Source organism: Lagopus leucura, unplaced genomic scaffold (genome assembly GCF_019238085.1).
Source record: "Lagopus leucura isolate 7727_CA_CO unplaced genomic scaffold, USGS_WTPT01 Super-Scaffold_100002, whole genome shotgun sequence".
In the NCBI taxonomy this organism is placed as follows: Eukaryota; Metazoa; Chordata; class Aves; order Galliformes; family Phasianidae; genus Lagopus; species Lagopus leucura.
Window position 1 is genome coordinate 6,960,282 of NW_024962263.1, and position 16,448 is coordinate 6,976,729.

The 16,448-nt window shown below is 40.1% G+C and overlaps 1 protein-coding gene across 1 annotated transcript in view; it reads right to left on the reverse strand.

The window, feature by feature from the left end:
* Window positions 1-437: 437 nt before the first annotated feature.
* NUP153 (nucleoporin 153) overlaps window positions 438-16,448 on the reverse strand; it is a 46,648-nt gene continuing 30,637 nt past the window's right edge. The window contains exons 11-22 of the mRNA XM_042868627.1: window positions 15,915-16,038; window positions 14,277-14,414; window positions 13,069-13,161; window positions 12,751-12,841; window positions 12,326-12,445; window positions 10,422-11,036; window positions 8,528-8,722; window positions 7,151-7,993; window positions 5,133-5,501; window positions 3,234-3,506; window positions 1,992-2,151; window positions 438-1,539 (exon numbers count right to left, since the gene is read on the reverse strand). Coding sequence (XP_042724561.1) covers window positions 1,455-1,539; window positions 1,992-2,151; window positions 3,234-3,506; window positions 5,133-5,501; window positions 7,151-7,993; window positions 8,528-8,722; window positions 10,422-11,036; window positions 12,326-12,445; window positions 12,751-12,841; window positions 13,069-13,161; window positions 14,277-14,414; window positions 15,915-16,038 — 3,106 coding nt within the window. The 3' untranslated portion in view covers window positions 438-1,454. The remainder of the gene's footprint in view (window positions 1,540-1,991; window positions 2,152-3,233; window positions 3,507-5,132; window positions 5,502-7,150; window positions 7,994-8,527; window positions 8,723-10,421; window positions 11,037-12,325; window positions 12,446-12,750; window positions 12,842-13,068; window positions 13,162-14,276; window positions 14,415-15,914; window positions 16,039-16,448) is intronic.

Genomic DNA, 16,448 nt, shown 5'->3' on the forward strand with positions numbered 1-16,448 from the left:
AAATGACTGGATCTTAACCATAAACTAAATGCTATTGCTTACCAAAAGCTCAGCTGTAGTCCCTGAAGAATCAAGAGCCTCCTTCCTTCCTCTATTAGACTGTCTGCTCTCTAAGAAACTTTTCTCACTCCTACAGAAGTGGAAAAAAAACACATCATGCACTTACAGTTGGGTATATTTTGTTGTGGTGAATGTTTCTACAGTTAAGTTTTGTAGCAGAAGTTAGCCTCATAGCTACAACAGTTGAGTCACACTTACGGCTCCAAGCAAGCCTACAATAAAACTCTAACAAGTGAGAAGCTCCAGTTCCCTGCTAATTTAAAGAGTTCTCAAGTCCACTGTGGTGGCAGAAAGCATGTGGCAGCACGGGGCATGAGCACACTGCCTTGCAGCACAGCTGCACTCACCGAGGCCTTTGTTTGGAGTTAAAACTGCCAGACAATATTTCATATTTTTATTGATGGCATTTATCCCATGGTTTAACATGTTAATTATACTGTAATAAACATGGCTTTAATATTAAACTTTTCCTTATTATCCAAAGTCACCACAGTCCATTTCAGTAAATATAAAAATATATACTTAATACTTTGTACAATACTGGTTTTTGGTCCAAACAAAAATGGATCAGAAAAGCCAATAAACTTACTTTAAGAATTCCCAATTTTAAAGATTTTCTAAATGGATTTAGGCAACTTTGAATAATGGGATTTACATAATAAAATCTGAGACAATACTAAACAAAAATGGCCGTAACACACAAAATTAAAATTTCCATTTCACAGATCTGTTATGCCAAAAAAGTACATAGAGAAACAAAACTGTATTTACACGTTTCATAATAAAATAACAAAGGCGAGACAGGTGATAAAGGGCTGTAAGAATGAAAATATAGAAATAGCATATAATTATTAAATGGAGAACTACAGATCTAACAAGTCCTTAGCATGAATCGTCCTGTAATCAGTCTTCCTCTATCAGAAAATTTTAGTGCACGATACACCCAAACTCACTCACTTCACACATACACCGGCACAAACTCAGCATAGAAATCATTCGTTACCAACATTCTCTACTCTATACAGAACCCCTCACTGGTATAATTACATTTCGGAGGCGTCGGTAAACGCGGATGGGCGCACGGAGCGGTGCAGATGAAGAGGTATTGTACAAGCCATTCACTGCGCGGGCTGCGCGCATCTCTATAGCCGAACCATGCCGAGTCAGTGACAGAAGTAACTTGCTGGATTCTAAAATAGTTTTGCTTGAGAACGGCCCCGGTGCCAACTCTACTTGTTACAAAAAAACTAAAGGAGGGAGGGAAGGAAAGGGCAGCAGAGTTCTATATTCCTTTAGGCAGATCTGACTTCAGCTAACCCAGCATGAGGTACGATCCCAACAACTGAACAATGCAGGGCAGCAGCTGCTCTCAAAGTTGCTTTACCAATCGGCGATTACTTTCTACGTCTAACTGCAGTCTTTATCTTCCGACCGGAAACTGAAGATCCAGAGGCAGAGAAAATATTTTTTCCATTAGTCCTATCAAAAGAAATTAGCAGTGCAGAGTTTAGGACAGTATAGTCGACAATGCAGTAGCAGCACTGAGCAGATACTCCAGAACAACTGTTTTATCATCTGGCTCACTAGTTAGCAGCTGGCAACACACAGCGTATGACGAACAGGAAGAGAGTTCCAGAAACCAAAAGCAATTAAATCTCTCATTCAGCAGGTAAGCAGCACACAGTGGCTAAATGCAGACCTTATTTTTCAAGAACATTTCAATGGGTGCATGGTATTTCTGAGAACTAGGCTGCTGTCAAGCTAGCGCTGCTCACGTAGCTGCTCACGCTAACAGAGCGAGGAAAGCTGCCATGCTTAGACAGAAATTCCAATGTTCATCTGAGCACCTCACAATTTAACATCAGTAGAGGCTGCACACAGTCCACTGATACTACCAAAAGCTCAAGTGAAATTCTGATATGGTCTCTTACCCCACTGTAAATGCTGGAGGCTGGCTGAATGAAAATCCTGAAGAGCCAGAAGGCTGTACCGGTGCTGCTGGTGCAGGGGGATTTGCACCAAAAGTAAATACTTCTGGGTTACTTGTAAAGTTGAAATTAGAAGTACTACTTCCAAACTGGAATACGGGACCTAAGAAAGATGGGGCAGAAGCAGAAAGGAATAAGAAAATGAAATCTGAGTTCATTCTTTCCAGCAAAAACCTCACCATCCTCCCTCTACCTCTGTCACACATTGCTCAAGATGGCAAAGCTTGGGGTGGAAGGTTTACCAGAAATGCTAAATTACCACAGGAGCAACACTAAAAAACTTCATTTGCTTCAGTAGAGAATCATAAAGGGATTCTAAATAAGATTGCTGGCACACTGCTAATGAACTGTTTCCTGCTATCTGTATTGCCATTAATTTATGCCTGCTTGCACTGAAATATATCAATGAAGTCTCAAATTGCAGTAATGAATTATCTAGATTTACCATTTAAACAAACTTTGTTGTGTAACTGCAGTCTGGAAAATAACATTAACCGTTCCTACAATCAAAGTAACACAGACAAACCACGGGGACTTTTCTCTTTAAACTCCTACTTCATTCATTACAGAATGAAAGAGCAACTGACACGGTGTGCCAACTAATTACTGATTAATACAAATGCAGGCTGCTTTCAACAGAGAGTATTTTGTAAAACATCCGAGAAGAAAAGAGGCTTTTCTTTTCTAACTGGCCCTAACCCTTTTCCGTATCTGATGCTGTTATCAAATACAAGTGTTTTACCTATGAATGTGTTTAGTTGAAAAAATAATTATTACTGTGGAAGAGGTCTTGCACTTAAATTGCAAGGATCATTCTTGCCAGCGTATTTCAGAAAAAGAACTTTAAATGAAGCTTTCGCCCATACAGGTCTAGTATTAGCAATGTATCTCACACAAGAAAGTCTCCAATCCAAATAAGTTGGCAAAAAAACCTAAAAACTACTCTGTAACTAATCCCAAAACAACTGCGCAGCGCTTCTGCTGCTCTGCTCTGTCTGTACAACCTATGTGTACCTGCACATCTCTGGTCCTCCCTTTTATGGAGGTTAATTCTTACAGTTGAGTATGTGCAAAAGGCAGAAGTCATCTCACTCACTAAACTTCAGATGCACTTCATGGAAAACAACCCACCGACCAAGCAAGCTCTCTGTGAGACCAGAAAGGAAGAGGATGGTCAACACTCACCAGCACTGGAGGTGCCGGAGCCAAAACCCAGTTGTTGGCTCGACTGCTGTCCAAACACAGGGGGCTGAGTGCTGCTCGTCACAGAGCCGAAGGCAGGAGGCGCAGGCTGAGGGCCGGCTGAAAACAGCGTTGTTGACAGGGATCCAAAGCTGGGAGCATTCGGCTGGCCGGGGCCCTGGCTCTGGCCAAATGCTGGTAGCTGACCGGCACCAAAGGCCGGGCCAGCAGCAGGCGCTGAAGACCCAGACCCAAAGACAAATGAAGAGGACGACCCTCAGGGAAAAGAAGAGCAATTTCAGCATGTGCTGGGCTGTTTCGTTTGTTACAGAGCTTGTGTTTGCAGCCAGGTAGGTAAAACAACAGTACCTCCTTCATAATAGGAATTATACCTTTTCTTGTAAGAAAGATGAAAAACAGCATGCTTTCAAGAGTCAGTCAACATACACCTCAAACACTGGTTGTCTAGCCTCAAATTACCGTTAGCCATTCATGTTCTAGAAACAGACTCCCACGAATAGCACATGCTGATCTGTGTTTACTAAGAGTTATTTATATCACGGGTAAAGAATACTCATTCATTTATTTTTAATATTTCAATCATTCAAAATACAGCTATTGGAATCGGGAGAACGCAAATCTTTCCTCTTGTAAGCAATTGCACCCCTTCCTCATCCAAGTGTTTACAATTATCAATTTCTGGAGACCAAATCAGGCTTGCAGGGACCTAACTCAGCTACCAGAATAATTCCGTCCCTCCATGTAACAGAAAACAAGCTCATTCAATTAGCTGCTTTGGTTCTGCATGGCCAGCAGAAATAATGAGAAGAAAATCCATGACTGAACAGTGACTTCAAACACACACACTGCTGCTGAGCAAAAAGAGACATTCTAAATAGCACTGGTAATCTAATGCAATTTAAGCAGACGTCATGCAATGAAAAAATATCCATCTCTGCAACACAATGGCTGACTGTTTTTCCATGAAGGAAAACAGAAGGTAAGACAGGCTAAAAGGTATTTAAATACTTTTATGAAGATTTTTGATAGCTTTGTTTACTAACAAAGAGATGCTGGAAGTCCTGACTTGCTAGTGGCTTAGACTGATCTGCTGATTGCTGTAACTTAGGGCTGCTCTCTCTCTGTTGCTGATATACAAAAAATAACATTTAATTCCCATGAATGACAAGTTTAAGGAAACTGATCAGAATAGTTGTAGCTTCCTTACAGGTTTAATTTTTATTACCAACAGTTTCTAGGCAGAAATACACATTATTTGGAAACTTTAGCCTTGTGCCATACTGCTAAATTCATGCTGCATTTCAATGAGCTAATGCATACAGAACGTGAAAAAAAAATATATCCAGATTCTTGTTTCTGTGTTCAGGTAACCAAGAAAATGAAAGACTGGCTATAATGCTCTCTAGAAGTCACTCTTTACAAAGCAGCAGTTGCATATATCAATACTGTGTTTGTGATATACACTTGTGAAGGATGCTCATTACAAATCTTGATGTTATTTACAGTGCTTGATAGTTTTAGGTACGGGAGAGAAAAAACTGAAATTGTCACTGACTTTTAACCTTCAGCACTGGATTGATACCAAAAAGAGGGAAATTCACTCTCACAATGACAAGTTCCTACGTGAATGAAAGCCAGTAAAGGATTGTCCACTGCACAGAATAACAGCACAGCCAGTTGATTCCTAAACTGTATTTCCCAGACTGCCTGAAAACCTGAGTAATCATTAGTATTGTTTATATGTTGTTGAATGTAAATAGTCACTACTTCTCTTCTTTCCGTACGTTTTGCCTACACGTTCTCCATGAAACACTATTTCCCAGCTCCACTTACCTATTTTGTGACCTAACAGCAAAAACAAAAGCACCTGCTTAAACGTACCTGTTGAACTTGATGTGGCCGTGGCTCCAAAGGTAAAGCCAGAACTTGCTGCACTGCTACTGCTGGCTCCTGAACCGAAGACAAACGGAGCAACTGCTGCACCAGTGGTGGAAGATGTGGTTGCTGGTTTGCTTTCTTGAGAGAAGCCAAATGACTGAGATGCTGTAGATTCTGCAGAATTGCCAAAAGCAGTGCTGCTCACAGTGTTGCTGGCTTGCCCAAACACAAAGGGAGTGGGAACCGGCGCAGGGTTGGAGGAAGAGGTGACGCTGCCAAACACGCTGCTGCTGTTGGCTGAAGTGGTGGGCACAGCTGTGCTGGAGGAACTGGAGCTCAAGAAGCTGAAGGATGGCTTTGCTGCCCCTTGATCTGTGGGGCAGAACAGAACATGAAACGCTGCCAAACACCGAAGTGTGTGCAACAGAGACCCTGTCCCAAAGGCTGTACAAGGAGAAACACTGACTGATGCCTCAGCTACTGTGCAGCTACTGTGGATTACTTAAGATCCAGATCTAATACACTGATTGCTGCCATTCACAATTAATGGAATGGGAGAACCGTGAAGAACGATGACACCACCACAGCTGTAGGCTTTAGCAGTTACAGACACCAAGCATTGGCTATAATAATAACCAGATTTAACCAGTACATCTCTTCAAACAAAAATATCTTTCAGATGCTCCAAGAAGAACAACGTCAACTACCTATAACACTTCTATAGTTTGTTAAATAGAACACAGCAAACAAACAAACAAACAAAACAAAACAACAACAGTGGAACAGTTTCTTTTGTAGCCTCTCCTGAAGTTACAGCCCCGAGCCTACAGCCCGAAAGCCAGCTAAGCTGATCATCCTGCAGCCTCGCTCTTACGGCTTAAGCTCACTGCACTTCAGTACTTTCAAGACCTGCTTTTGGGAGCCATGGAGAACAGCCCTCTGTTACAAAGCTGTCACAAAGTACTGAGTGCAATTTTAGATTTAAAGGTGTTTTTTTTTAAAGTATATAATTCTTCAGCTTTCCCTAAGCTTCTGCTCTCTCATTATTACACCTGACCCTGTTCTTCATTTCCCACTGCTGTTTTTTCCAGCAGTTATGGACCTTTTTCCATCTATGCCACTTGTAAGTAACTCTCCACTGTGTTGAAGAAGGCTTGTTAAAGTCTCCTTGTTACACAAGGTGTTTTGTCAAATTCCCATGACTAAATCAAACTCCAGAACTTCAACTGGAAGAGAAAAAAAGCCAAAACAATACAACCTCCCCTCCACCAAATCCCCCAGTCCCCAATCTGCTCAGTAGCAGCTCAATCGTAAGACTACAAAGATTAAAAATAACACAACCCTATGCATTGCTTTTATTCCCCTTGTTCTTTCCCTTATTACTTCCAAAGTTAGCAGAAGTTAGTAACGAACTCTGTTCTCTACACCATGGTAAGTCATACAACAAGGAATTACAATCAGAATTTTTCCACACAGTAATTGTCACTAAAATCTTTCAGTCCAGTCTTTCAGAAGATAAAAGACACACAGAACTGAGCGGTATCTACTTAATTACTTCCACACCTTTGTGGCAGTAGAACTGCAGCAGTACACCCGGCAGCACAGCTGCAAGTACACACGAATGAGACAACTTTCACAGATCTCCCTTCACTATGAAAACCATAGCATGAAGCCTCTACGTCATCACACTAAAAACTTTACCACCAATGATGGTGCTAGCACAGAAACCATACAAAACATCTGTGTTCGTGTGGGATGCAACACAAATTCATTAAGGTGCAACGATTTCTTTTCTTCTTGTCCAAACCTAGTCTTAAAACTCACTGAAATTGAAATAGGAATTGCTACTAATTGTCTATACATCAACAACTGGAACAGAAATTACACTACATACAGTACTTAAGCTTTTTCTAAAGCTCCAGTATGTGAACCTATCAGCTCCTACAGATTTTGTAACTTATGACTTTAGAGGTACTATTTGAGGGACTTAGACAGTTGAAGACAAAAGATATTCTGCTTACCTGAAGTACTGGCTTGGGCCCCAAATGAAAAAGCTGGCTTTGCCTGCTCGGTTTCCTTCTCTGATGGTTTAACAAAGCTGAAGTTGAACATAGGTTTTGCTGTGCTTTCTTCTTTGGTATGCTCAGACTGCCCGACAGAAAAGACAGGTTGTGCCTTTGACTCTTCACTGTCAGCTTTCTTCCCAAACACTAACGGAGCAGCAGAACTGACAGAATCCTGTTTCTCTTCTGTCCTTCCCAAAACAAACTGCGAGGCAGGTGTCGACTCCACGTTACCAAAAGAGAAGCCTCCCTTGGTTGAAGGAGTTTCATCCTTTCTCTCATCTGGTTTCTTAAATGCAAAAGAAGCTGACGCAACTTCATTTTCTGCCACAGTTCCAAAAGTGAAGCCAGCGACTGCGGTTTTATTCTCATTGGTAGTTATGGAAGAAGTAGAACTTGAACCAAAACTGAAACCTCCCAATACTGGTTGTTGCTCTTTCTTTTCCTGCTGTCCCAGGCTTGCTGTCCCAAACTGAAACGTTAAAGGAGCCGGACTACTTGTAGACGGAAGGCCAAAGGTAAAATTGTTACTTTTATCTTCCTTTTTATTCTCTTCTGATTTAGAGTCCGAGGATGAAACTCCAAATTTGAAGTTCCCAGAACTGCTGGGAAACTTGAATCCCCCAGGCGCAGCGTTAGAAGATGCAGATTCAGATGCAATGCCAAACTTGAAGCTCCCTTGTTCTCCGAATTTAAAACTTCCTGCGGTACTCGATGTTTGAGAATCAGAGGATGATGACTGAACACCAAATGTAAATGATGGCATTGCAGCACTTGTGGACACAGCAGAAGCATCAAAACCTGCAGAAGTAAGAAATAACGTTTACTTTGTACTCTATGGTACATCTGTGGCACATGAAGGCTTCAGCTACTTAGCGAGTTTCTAGTCCCAAACTTCCCAATCAGAACTGTAAAAATAAAACAAAACACAAAAAACAACCCAAAATCAAAACAGAAAACAAAATTCCCTCACGCTTCTCTCTAAATAAACCTTTTCACAATGGTATTTTTCTGTCTGCTGCTTGGCTTTCAGATGTGCACTGGTATTAGATGTAATACACATTACATTATTATTACACTTTTTGTCTAAACTGCAAATGAACATCATGTAAGAACAAACATGTTGTTAAAAAAGGCTTTTCTCTAAAAAGCATACATTTATTCTTGGGAAAATGTGTGGAAACATACACGTGACCTTATCTAGACAATACTCCTACAGGAAAAAATGAACAGACCTGCCATAGCTCTAAGGAAAAAAACTAACTGAGCTTTAAAAAAAGTCAAAGCAAAACAAACTGCAGAATGCACATCCTCATTTTAACCACTCAGTATTACCTTTGAACTCTGCTTTGGTGCCTGGCTTTGCACTTTCACAGGCTACACACTTTGTGGCCTCCGGTTTGTTTTGGACCAAGCAGACCTCACAATCCCAGCTTCCTTCAGGCTTCTTGAATTTGTCTAAATCCAGAAGTTCTCCAGAAGGAGCAGCAAATGCAGACGCACTGCTGCTGGTCACAGGCACTGAACTCCCTAGGAGATAAGCAGTAATTAAACACTCTGCTTGAGTTATAAAGTGAACACGAAGTTTAAGAACCCCTCAAATGCTCTCGGGTTTACAAATCAGACAGGTGTAACAGTGAAACATCAAACAACAGCTATTCATACCATTCAACAACACAGCCCATTTCAGATGTAATTCATGGGTATTCTTATCAACTAAACTTACAAAAATAATTTCTGCTGACACAAGTAACCCATAGCCAATGTTAGCACACACAAATCGGTGATGAGTGTAAAGTGATGTGAAGCTAAGAATTTAGCAGATTGATTTATCTCCAAAGTCAGACATGTTGGAAACTATACCATCATGAAACAAACAGAAAGGAACCCAAAGCTTCCAGACACGCAGCTCTGTTCAGCACACAAGCTGCACTGTCATCAAGAGCAGCAGAAACCTCCATAAAAGAGGCCTGAAAGACATTGCTTTCCTTCTGACTTTTCTCCCTGCAAAGGAATAGTTGATGCTGCGGCAGAAAACTTGTAGCTCCACAAGCATGAGGATTGAAGCAGCCACCCAGAAGGCAAAAAGCATCACACTGACATCTTCACTCCAACTGTTTTAAATCACTGAGGGCAGCTTTTAAAAGGGAGGAAAAAAAAAAAAAAAAAAAAAAAAAAAAAAAAAAACACCCTTGTATTTGAAACAATAAAGGCAGGGTTTCTCTTTCATGGTATACCCAGCAGATTTTATCCTCATCTTATTTTCAACACTCTTCCCCTTCACTGATGTAACATATCCATGCAGTTCCCTCCACCAGGAGGATAACAGTAAGCCCTGCATTTTCAAAATCCCTCCTTGCAACAGCTGCAGTTTCAGATAAAGGTTCTCAGAGGCTCTCCAAGAGAATCAGCTCCCCCTGAAATGCATTATCTTACCTGATGAAATTTCACTTTTATTGTACAGGATGATCACAAAACCAAAATCTAGTTGGTCCTTATTTTTTTTCTTCAGGAATATATTTGAAAATGTGTTTTTTGACATATTAGTATATTAAATGATGTGTAGAGTCAAGACATTTACAATGTCAAATAGAGGGTGACAATCCAGAACCAGAATGAAGAACCCAGTGGGTTACCTGTGTTCTTGAAGCCTACCACTGCCCTTCACTGGGATACCTGGACATCAGGTTTTGTTTTAGCTAAAGAAGACTAGTTAGGACAACACAGTCTTGAAATCCAGCTTCCTATCTCCCTTCATGTAATACAAGAGGTGAGTGGAGATATTTTTGACCGTGGTTTGTAAATATGATTTTTACTTTTTTGAAACAGTTTTGTTTTTTTTTTTATACTCCTTCTACAGACTTCACATTTTTTTCTGGTGAAAAATCAGTGAATAGTTCTTAAATTAAGCCACCCAGTTCAGACATCTTTCCTCACCAACAGCAATGCAGGGAGTATTTGCTTTGACTCAGCTCTGTACTAACACACTGCACAATCAGTTCAATTAATGGGATAGGCTGGAACCTGGGCTGACACCTTGAAAGTGCCTGTAGTCATTCTTGCAGACAGGCACTAATCCACCAATCACATCTGGCTGTTGTGTTGTTCAAAACATTTTCCATGTTTTTCTGTTGTTTTTTTTTTTAACTCCATAACAGAAACCACAGACTAAGATGGAAACAGCAGGTTTTCTTAACAGGAGGTTAAAAAAAAAAAAAAAAGGCCATACCTGGTTTCTCGGACTGACAGGATACACATTTGCTATCTTCTGCCTTATTTGATACAAAGCATGTTGCACAGTCCCAAGAGCCTTTTGGCTTCTTAAACTTGTCTCCAAAGCCCAGAGTGACTGCGGTGTCAGTGCTGCTGGAGGAGGACGTCACAGTCACCGAGCTCTCTGTGGTCACTGGCAATGCCAGAGTAGGCATTACTCCCATCCCAGGCTTTGGTGTCTCACATGCTATGCATTTGGTAGCTTCAGGTTTGTTCTGGACCAGACAAGTATCACAATCCCACGTTCCAGGCGCTGCCTTGAATTTGTCTCCAAAGCCCAGCATCCCCACTGGAGAGGCTGCTGCCTTTGTGGAGCCACTGGGACTTGAGCTCATCGTCTGTTTCGTACTCTCAGCTGTTGACACTTTAGCAGCTTGGCAAGTGACACACTTGCTGTCTGTGGCTTTGTTCTGCAAACACGGGTCACACGGATCAGTCTGCCAATACGACGATGCTTGTTTCGAGGTCTCTTTACCTGCAGAAAAACTACTTATTGCAGGCCTTGTATAGACCGCTGTGCTTGTGATAGGCTGTGCAGATGCAGAGGATTGTGTTTTTACAGATGTAAATCCTGGAGGAGGAAAAAAATATACATATCTTCCTGTTAAAGCTGTACCTCACTACAGTTAGCAGAGTTACTAAGGACACTACAGGGCATAAATTTCAACTCAAGTGTCAACAGTTACAAATATACATTCAGACTGAGTGCAAAAGGAAGTCCCTGGAAATCTGATCTAAAGGGATTGAGTTTCATATGCTGCACTGAGACACAACAGAAAGCTTCATTTAACTCTTCAATTTAGGTAAAGTTTGAAATCAATTTTTTCACTAGTTGACACGTGTGAGCAAACAGTGGCTGACTGAAATCTGACTGTCCATCACGCACTGGAAATAATTCAGTTTCATTCAGACACCACGCCCAAGCAAATCAAATTCCTGAAGCCATTCCTTCTGTAGTAACTATTCTAATTCACTTCAGTAACCGTGCAGCAGTTTGCCCTGTGAACAATAATCTGCACGATTATTTCCCTACAGGTGCTGAATATTAATTAGCAAGAAGACAGTAGAACAATTGTCTCAATTTTATAATCTCCTTTTAAAGTGCGCTGGACACAGGCCAACTTGTTCCTTTAAGGTGCCAATTCTAACAGAAAACAGAAGCTACTAACAAAGATACAGTAAAGGAAATGCACCTTCAGTAGCAGCTCAAGTTGCCTGTAAAGCTAAAATAAATACTGTGTCGTTGGCTTATTTTTTAGCCAGCAATGAAGCCTTTGAACAGTGTGGATGTAGATCCTGCTTCTCTTAAATTGAAGAAGAAAGTGACAGTCACTTCATTCAGAGGTCTTTCCTTAAACAAAGGAATTTTCTCCCACTTAGCTCCTTCCAGTACAAAAAAAAATTACAATTTAAGGCCCAAAGATTTGCAGCTTTTGCAACATATTTAGAAATGGAATCCCTTATTCTTTCTTTTTTTAAATATATACTTATATTTTCAGGACTGTTGAAAGTGGGACAGGAATGCTGAGGTTTACAAACATTTCCTTTTCAATTCCATAAAGTTTACTTATTTCAAATCAAGCGCTGATTATTTGATTGTTTTCATAACTCATTTACATCCTAGCACAACAGAGATGTAATCCATCTGGTTTTGAAGGTGCAGTTTTACTTTCAGCAATAAAAACCACTCAGAAGGGGCAGATTCATCCTAACGGACGTAGCACTTAACACAGTGCTTTCCTACATTTGTATTTACAGCTGATACTGCATTAACCATGACATAAGCTTTTTTTTTTCTTTTTTAAATCCATGTAAGCATTTTTTCTGCTGTATCTTTTAAGAAGAAGTTCATTATCTCACCAGGGTTTCTTAGAATGTCTAACACACTCCCTTCCTTTAAGACCTTTGCAGGTTTGAAGGGACCATCATACTCTTCTTTTTCTTCCTTTTTATTGCTGATGCTGTTTACAGCGCTGGTATCTTCAGAAACAAGAGAAAACAAAAACATCTTTCATGATGCAATCCAATTAGAACAGAATACACCCACTTTTGCCAGTAACAAGAACTTCCAACTTTCCTGAATCTAACAATCTTCAAAATTCAACCTGCTTTACAGTTTTTAGTTACACCTTGTAAAAGCAGATCTGTCACTGAAAAAAAAAAATACTGCAGAAGCCCAACACTGTCTGAAATCACTAGCATGCTCAGAAAGAAGAGATTCAGTATTTAATAACACAAAAAAGAAGACCTGCACTTCAGAAGTGAAGTGCTAAAGTTGCAGTTACCGCGGGTAAGGAAGGGCGTCGCTGCTGTATCGCTGCATCCAGAGCGCTCTGCCGATTTGACAACAGGAACACTGAATGTAAACCCCATCTGCTACAAAAAAGAGAGGCTTTTCAGAGTCTGAAACTAAAGAAATGTAATGAAATTCACACACAAATACAAGTCTGACACCAAACCTCCAAATTTTCGGTATACTGGATGACTGCTTATAAGCCAGAAACCTACATAATCGTTTTTCCCATTAGCACAGCCCTGTTTTAATGGTCTGCAATATTCTACTAAAGGTCTGATAAAAGGTTGAGTTTTTTTCTTTTACTTACAGACAACGGAGGTAGCACTTCTGCCTCAGTAGATTTCACAATAGGAGATGAAAATCTGAACACAGGACTGCCAACATTACTTGTTGGTTGTACCTGTATTTTCAAAAGAATTAGAAGTTTATATCTAAGAGCAGCAACTACCTGAATTCAGAATCCAACAGAAGCTTTGCAGAAGTTCAGAAATCTGATGTTTTAGTTATTTCTAATCCACAGATGGAAGCAACAATAAAATAAAATGAAGTCTGCTAACGAGTACACAAGACATCATCTTTAAAACTACATCACACAAACCAAGAGAAAAAGATGAGATGCTACTTAGGTCTAAACATATGGAAAAGCAGAAAATTGAAGATATCTAAACTCAGCTCTACTAAAGAACTTCCTTGACAGGTTAAAGCAGATACCTGCTTCAAAAAATGCAAAATTATCTCAACTATTCTGGAACTGATTAACGTTTATTTTCCTATACTAATCTAAATTATTGCACCCTAAGCTCGTTCTATGCAAGGCTTGAACGACCACTTAATCTAGCTCTCATTCAATAACCTCACGTCATGGTGTAACCATCGTAGGCAGCTAGTCACTCCCTTCACATTGGCAGGGAAAAGAATCAGACAGTAGCACAATGGCCACTTGGAAAACCAAATGCTGTGCCTCTGCACATCCCCTCTTTTGTCCCTCTGTGTTGCTGCTGAGCACAATGCTATTGGTATGGCTCATCCCTGTGGTCACACAGGACACTGTCCTGGCTGAGCCCTCTCCCAGCCCTTGTGCACCTTGGCCTGCTTGCTGCCAGGGCTGCGTGAGAAGCAGAAATGGCCTTGATGCTGTATAAGCATTACACAACAACAGCTGAACACTGGTCTGCTATCAACACTGCGTTCACTGCAGACAGGCAACTTTGCACAGCTATAACTATAAAGAAAATTAACTCTATCCCTGCCAAAACCAGGATGAACAACTTGGCATAAAATCCCACCCCCCTGAAATTCCACAGTTATACAGTTACCTTAACCAGATGTTTGCAAGTTCAAGACTGACAATCAAAAAACTGCATTTTTCTCTCCAAATTTGAATACAACTCTGAATTATTCAACTCAGTATGAACTAATGCTGGTTAGTTCCACGAGTACCACAGAAGTTTGCTTGCAACAAAGCAGATATATACTCATACTGAAAAGCATTCACAGCATACAACAAAGATTTACCTTGTTCATCACTGATGTGGAAACAGTGCTTGGTGACGACGAGACAGTACTGCTAGTCAGAAAACTGAAGTTGAAAGGAGCCAGTGATGCAGTACTGATGGGCAGGGATATTTTCGGGAGTACCGGTTCCTCTACTTCCTAGAGTTGTAAATTAAAATTTTTCCCTTTACAAAACATGCTACTTTCTCATCCTGCTCCGCTCTCACTTCTTAATAAAATTAAACAATAAAAGTAACACAGACACAGATTAAGAGAAAGCAAGTTTTCAAAAGGGATTCCTAATCTCCCCATCTCAGTCTGTGCAGTCATTTTAATTCATGGCAGGCCTGCTTTCACATTACATCACATTCACCACTAGCCCAGTAAGAATACTGGAGTTACCTCAAAATCGTTACCCGTGCAGAACAGAGAGGTACAGATCAGACTTTTTTGTTGCTGTTTTCTATGCTTTAGTCATTAATGCTCTAAAGAAACATCACCATTTCTAAATATCCTCACATTTCTTCCTTTAATATTAAACTCTCAAGACAAATGAGAAAGTGTTCTTGCAGTACTGGACAGGGCAGCTGCTCAAATTTCTGAAGCCACTACAACAGTGAATTTAGAAAAATGTAACATTTAAGGTATGTGGGTTCAGTACACAAACAAAACAGAAAATGCCTGCAAAGAAAGCTACAGAAGACCGTACTCTGATAAATCCAGCCATGTATGAGGATGCAAATCACAAATCAGTACATCTTAAAAAGAACTGGGTTTGTTCTTGCCTTTTAAGCTATTTGATAACCAAGACTGGATGAGTTTGGGTTTAAATGAGAACTACCAACCTAATCACAATCTGCACAGAAGCACCAAGATCTAAATAGAAACGAACAACTAAGCAGAGAGATAAATTGGTACCACAGACATTCAGTGTATCCTATGACTTACAATGTTTCACTATTTTGATTAGGAAAGTTTACAGAACTTAGCTAGTTTTATCTCTATCACTATTTTATTTGAATTACACATACATACTCCATTGTTAATGATTTCTTTATATTGCATCAGCTGAAAGACCAACTTAAAGACTAACACTACAGATACAGTTACAGGCAGCTCAGATAACATCCAATCAGAAAATCATCTTTTGAGTATTTGTGTCTACAGTTTTAGAACAAGAAAAAAAACCCCTCACAACAAGTTGAGTAAGTATCAGAAATGCTAAGTTATCATTAGCAGACGTGCAGAACACCATTTTCTAATTCTCTTATGAACTCTTGGCCCACGTGTCTACGAGACGTAAATAGGAAACAATAAATTCAGTACGCTTTGTTTACGTACTTGGCACTTGTTTCAAGGATCACTGCAGTACAGAAATGAATCAAATCTCCACTAAAACATTCCTGTTCTTAGGACTCATTCATTTAACTGCTGGTGGGAAACTTTATAGCACAAGGAATCTCCAGTACAGCAGAACTACAGATTTCAGAGCTACATAGCAAGGCTCAAACAGAGTAAGTAAACAGGAGCTTGCTCTGAAGCCCACAAGAAAAAAAAACCCACAAACCTAAGGCTGCATTCTTATAATTCACTGTGAGGTAATAAAACTGACAGACTTCAGTCATCTCAAAGACAGCAATCAATGGAAAAGTCACTTACCTGTTCTTGTCCAGACTTTGATATGTAGTGTACCCCTCTTTCCCTTCTCATCTTGCCACCACCACTTCCTCCTGAAGTCAGACCATTGGATGCAGGAGTACTGAATTTGGGGTAGGTCAAATTGCTAGCACAGAATAACAACACATGGGTTGGGGGTTAAAAAAAAGAAAAAAGAGAGAAGAAAAAGTTATCAATTTATTTTCAAGCTATTATAGCCATCATCAGTCCTAGAACTGAAACTTGTTAATCAGAATCAGGAAAAAAGTAAAGCTGCTTCATAAGTTCCTAAATGCTGGTAATACAATTTTTGCTATTTAGAACATCAAGTTTAAAATAAAATAATAAAAAAAAAAAAAGCTAGGAAAATGACATACGAAGTTGCAACATCCATATGGGAATGATGACTAAGCCAGAAGACCTGAAATAGAAGAGCTGATTCATATTGATAATTTCTAACGCTTCTTTTAGATAGCTCAGGCATGGACTGGCTCTCCAATTCTGGGATGAACATTAACTCTGCAAGGATATAAAGAA